Here is a 5334-nt window from a genome sequence, read left to right on the forward strand (position 1 = left end):
CCAAAATAAGAAAAAGCTTCCAAAAAGACAACTGCTTAATGTAGTGGGGAGACAACCATATCTAAATTCATTAAATTAATAGATACACAACAATACCTAAATTCATTAAATTAATGGATAGACAACAATACCTAATTGATAAAAAATTAATTATATCTATATAATTAAATTAATTGAAAAATAAAGATGTTTCCTAGATTCCCTTCCAAACAATAAATTTAATTTATAATTAATTAATAGATAAATAAAAAGATGTTTTTGGAATGTTCTCTCAAATTAATATAAAATTAACTAATTAAATACAAATAATTGATAAATGCACAATATTTTTTTATTAAAAATAATAAAATAAATCAATTAAACTATTCCACAGACAATTAATTATAAATCAATTAAACTAATTACCATACAATTAATTCTAAATCAATTAAAATAATCAAACAACTAATTCTACATATTTAATGAATCATACTTTCTAATAATAATAATACATAAATATTTTTTAAAACAATAAAAAGTAATGGTAACCATTAAAAATTTTCCATAATCCATGGACCACTGTTCCCATTTAAACTAAATAACATTTCAAAAAGCAATAAAATTAAAATTATTTAATGAATGGAAAACTCCATAATCCATGGACCACTGTTCCCATTTAAACTAAATAACATTTCAAAAAGCAACAAAATTAAAATTATTTAATGAATGGAAAACTCTTTGCATTTAATGAAGGGATAACTCTTTAAATTAAATTATTTAATGAAGGGACAACTCTTTGCATTTATTATATTAAATTAAACCAGTGGTCTATATTTAAAACAAAATAATTTAAAAAGCAATACAATAAAATAATTTAATTAATGGGCGACTATTATACTAAATTAACCAATCACTAAAGGTAAGATTTTGATCCAAATCCACCCATAATCCAAAATCTAAATGTTCATCCATTAAAAACATGATTCATGATGCAAGTACTGAATTTTTTGAATAGTTGTTCCATAAACAATTAAGGAAAAAAACGAAAAGGCAATTAAAAAAAAGAACGAAAAGGCAATTAAAAAAATTGTACTTAAAATATTGAGTGATCTCCAATGCGAGACTGTTCAAGTCCATCTGGGATGCATGTGATCGCATAATCTGTCGTGTCTGGGATATTCAATGGACGACGCAACGAACTAGTCAACGTCGGCTCTCCCAGACGCAATTCACGGGTCAAGAATTCACTCATATCAACCCTCGTTTCTCTCTTCGTTCCGATGCAGCTGGAAAACGTGAATTGTTACTCTTAATTTGTTCACTCTCGGTGCTCAATTTCTATGGTGGAAAACGTGAAAGTCTTACTGTCATTTTGATTTACGTTTCCACTTTACCGTCCCCGACACTGGGATGTCAGAATCCGACACCTGGGGCCCTGTGTTCTACTGCAACTGCTACCGTCTCCGTGGTTTTCGAAATTGATTCACGTTTCCACTTTACGCCCCCGACACGGGAACGTCAGAATCCGACAGCTGGGGCCGTGTGTTGTGCTGCAACTGGTACCGTTTCCGTGGTTTTCGTATTCATTACGTGCAGTTCAAGCAATTGTATTGGAATTCTGTAACCAGCCGCCTGCCGGAGGGTGAAACACTAGCGCGTGCGACAAGGGCTAAAGCCTATCATACCATCTGCTGCTTCTTGTAAATTACCAACTTCTTTCACTATTCAACCGTTGACCGACATAAGGATGAAATTTACTCCCCATGTTTTTGACTAGTCGCTCATTTCCATGAGCTGCTTTCTCTATAAATTCCACTCTTTGTATGTGGGAGAGATCACAACAGAAATCTTTAGCGAATAGGATTTTCCTGTAGAAATCTGCTTCCTCTTTTGCAGACAAAGGTTCAAGAGACGATACGGCTCTCCCCAAAAGATCACCAGCCGCCCTAGTTATCGGTGATACTATTCGGGATTTTGCTATGACGACTACACTGCCGGAAGTTGAGATGAATTCTTCTCTGGAAGATCGAAACAAGAGAGCTCTGGAATTCATCGAGACCGTCACCACATATGCAGACGATGTGCAGACTCAGGTGCTCTCCTCAATCTTGTCGAGAAATGCAGACACCGAATACTTGAGGAGATATGGTCTCAATGGACGAAGTGATAGAGTCACTTTCAAGAAGTGTGTGCCAGTAATCACTTATGATGATGTGAAGCCTGACATACGTCGTATTGCTAGCGGAGACACTTCCCCCATTCTTTCTGCTCATCCAATTTCCGAATTCCTCACAAGGTATTAACCATCTTCACTCTACTCTGTATTGACCGGGCAGAAAACAATTACTGTTCCGTATAGAAAAAACATTAAATCCTTCTTTTTAATTTGTAACATAACATTAAATCCTTCTTTTTAATTTGTAATATAACGTTAGCAGTGGCAGGTTGTTGACTGTTTATTGTTTTATTATCCTGACAAATTATTTCATGTAGCAGATTTCGAAACTTGCAATAGCAAAGTCAATAATTTGTTTTTGCGGCTAACACTTTGATGAGTTGTAAAATCCCTAAACTTAAATCGATTATGGATTCCAGAATATTCCATATGGGCGTGGTCAATTATTTGACCTCGCCCATGTAGGAATCCTCAATCAACATAAGGACGCATAGTAAAATATTTTGGAGGCTGGTTTTGTATAGATTTTAGAATGTTTCGGATATATAGTAGGAGTTTTTTTGTTTATCGCATATTTTAAAATATTTGGTAAATCAAATTTGCAACTACTTATTTGACAGAAGATTTCAGAATATTGAAGCTGCTCACCTATTACATCTATAAAATAATCTGAGATATGGACATATGCTCAAGTTTAAATGGATAAAATTAAAGTCAATTTCCAATTTTCAAATTTGAATATCCAGAATATGCTAAAATCCATATAAAAATGACCCGTGTTTTTTATTAGTATAGTATCGGTGGGTTGCAGAAACTTGTCAAGACTCCTGACAAATTTGTGTGACAAATTTTGCACAGCTCGGGAACCTCTGCTGGGGAACGGAAGCTGATGCCCACCATCCAGGAAGAATTGGAGAGAAAAGTTCTTCTCTATAGTCTTCTCATGCCCGTCATGAATCAGTGAGTCTTTCTCTTTCTTAAACATGTCCAATCTTCATATTCAAATTGGTTGGAGGTTTTTTTTTTTATGGTTGATTTTAATTTGGGACATTTTAGGAATATTTTTAAATTCAAAGAACTATAACCAAGTCAATTTGATGAAATATTCTTACCCTATTTTACATATTTATAATCTTCCGCCGGTTGAGTGTTAGACTGAATATCTTTAATTGTTGGAGATGCAGATACATGGAAGGACTTGAGAAGGGAAAGGGAATGTATTTCTTCTTCATAAAATCGGAGGCAAAGACTCCAGGAGGGTTGCTCGCACGTCCCGTGCTGACGAGCTATTACAAGAGTAACCACTTCAAGGAGAGGCCTTACGATCCCTACAATGTTTACACCAGTCCTAACCAGGCTGTCCTCTGTCACGATTCCTACCAGAGCATGTACTCTCAACTGCTATGTGGCCTCCTTCAAAATAACGAGGTCCTAAGGATGGGAGCCGTCTTTGCTTCTGGATTCATCAGAGCTATACGCTTCCTCGAAGAGCACTGGAAACAATTTTGCCTCGACATAAAAACCGGCGTTCTCAACACAGAGGTGACCGATCCATCAGTGAGAGAGGCCGTCGGGGAGCTTCTGCACCCGAACCCAGAGTTAGCTGATTTTATTGAAAGGCAATGTTCAACAGAATCTTGGCAAGGAATTATAACTCGGCTGTGGCCGAACACCAGGTACATCGATGTGATTGTGACTGGTGCAATGGCTCAATATATTCCTACTTTGGATTACTACAGCGGCGGGCTACCACTGGTATGCACCATGTACGCTTCATCCGAATGCTACTTTGGACTTAATCTGAAACCTCTCTGCAAGCCTTCAGAAGTGTCATACACTTTACTCCCAAACATGGCCTATTTCGAGTTCCTTCCCGTTCACCGGAAACGAGAAGCAGGTGGTGACACACTCGATTCGCCAAAGACCCTCGACGAAAAAGAGCGAGAGGAGCTGGTTGAACTTGTAGACGTGAAGCTTGGGCAAGAATACGAGCTTGTGGTCACCACATATGCTGGTACTATATGCACAAGATTTTCAATTAGACATTTCTGTGTATTATATTGGTGTGAATGTTGCATTAAAAGTACTGGTTTTATGCAGGTTTGAATCGTTACAGAGTGGGGGATGTGCTACGTGTGACTGGCTTCCACAACGCTGCGCCTCAATTCCATTTTGTATGCAGACAGAACGTTGTGCTGAGTATAGACTCAGACAAAACGGATGAAGTAGAGCTTCACAGTGCGGTACAGAACTCTGTTAAGCATTTGGAGCCGTTTGACGCACAGTTGATCGAGTATACAAGCTATGCCGACACAGCTACAATACCTGGTCACTATGTGCTCTACTGGGAACTTCGCTTCAACAGCAAAGCAGATACAGTTCCTCCTTCGGTTTTTGAAGATTGCTGCCTGACTGTAGAAGAATCCCTGAATTCTGTGTATCGGCAAGGAAGAGCGTCGGATAAGTCTATCGGCCCCTTGGAAATTAGGGTAGTCGAGAAGGGAACGTTCGACGAATTGATGGATTACGCTATCAGTAGAGGGGCATCCATAAATCAATACAAAGCTCCCAGATGCGTTAAATTCACCCCCATTGTTGAACTTCTCAACTCCAGGGTCATGCATTCCTACTTCAGTACGCAGCCGCCGCAATGGACTCCCGGATGCAGAGATTGGGCGTAACTCAGATGGAGAGATTTGCAATATCCGCCGCATTGGACTCCCGGATGCAGAGATTGGGCGTAACTCGGATGGAGAGATTGACAATGTCATGAGTTTATGTGATTAAACTAGATACCTAATACATAGGTGGAGTATGGAGTGATGTTGGATTGGAATATGTAGTTTTCTTATTAGTATTATATTGGCTTAAAATAAATGGTTTAAGTGTATCTTGTTATTATATTGGGTTAAATTAAATGGTTGAAATTTCATTTGGGTTTGAAATTTGGTTAACCTTGGTTTATGCGTTGTTGGAATAAAAATCAAGCCGCTAGGAAAATTGGTCGTGGGAGATAGATCTCTAAATTTCTATAAAGGAACTTTGGGAAACATGTTGTATGCTAAATGCATTATACTCATCACTACCAATCTCCTCACACCATGACAAACAACCTGTGATTGGGTATAAAAATGCACTGAACCACATCAATATTAGCTACCAAATAGGGGAACAAAGGC

General features: G+C 37.7%; 1 protein-coding gene across 1 annotated transcript; it reads left to right on the top strand.

Moving 5' to 3' along the window:
- The first annotated feature begins 1833 nt into the window (after positions 1–1833).
- On the top strand, positions 1834–5074 carry LOC149244523 (indole-3-acetic acid-amido synthetase GH3.6-like). Its single transcript, XM_089368021.1, has 4 exons — positions 1834–2275; positions 3014–3115; positions 3340–4169; positions 4256–5074. The coding sequence occupies exons 1-4, from the start codon at positions 1959–1961 to the stop codon at positions 4834–4836; spliced, it is 1830 nt and encodes a 609-aa protein (XP_089224147.1). The 5' UTR covers positions 1834–1958; the 3' UTR covers positions 4837–5074.
- The last annotated feature ends 260 nt before the right edge of the window (positions 5075–5334 follow it).

Source organism: Pinus tabuliformis, chromosome 8 (genome assembly GCF_031772625.1).
Source record: "Pinus tabuliformis cultivar Carrire ecotype Pingquan chromosome 8, CPIR1, whole genome shotgun sequence".
Classification (NCBI taxonomy): domain Eukaryota; kingdom Viridiplantae; phylum Streptophyta; class Pinopsida; order Pinales; family Pinaceae; genus Pinus; species Pinus tabuliformis.

Excerpts from the sequence above, each read along its gene's own strand:
- LOC149244523 (XM_089368021.1), top strand. The coding sequence starts at position 1,959 with ATGACGACTACACTGCCGGAAGTTGAGATGAATTCTTCTCTGGAAGAT. Across the intron at positions 2,276-3,013 it reads ATTTCCGAATTCCTCACAAG|CTCGGGAACCTCTGCTGGGG; the intron begins GTATTAACCATC and ends AATTTTGCACAG. Across the intron at positions 3,116-3,339 it reads CTCATGCCCGTCATGAATCA|ATACATGGAAGGACTTGAGA; the intron begins GTGAGTCTTTCT and ends TTGGAGATGCAG.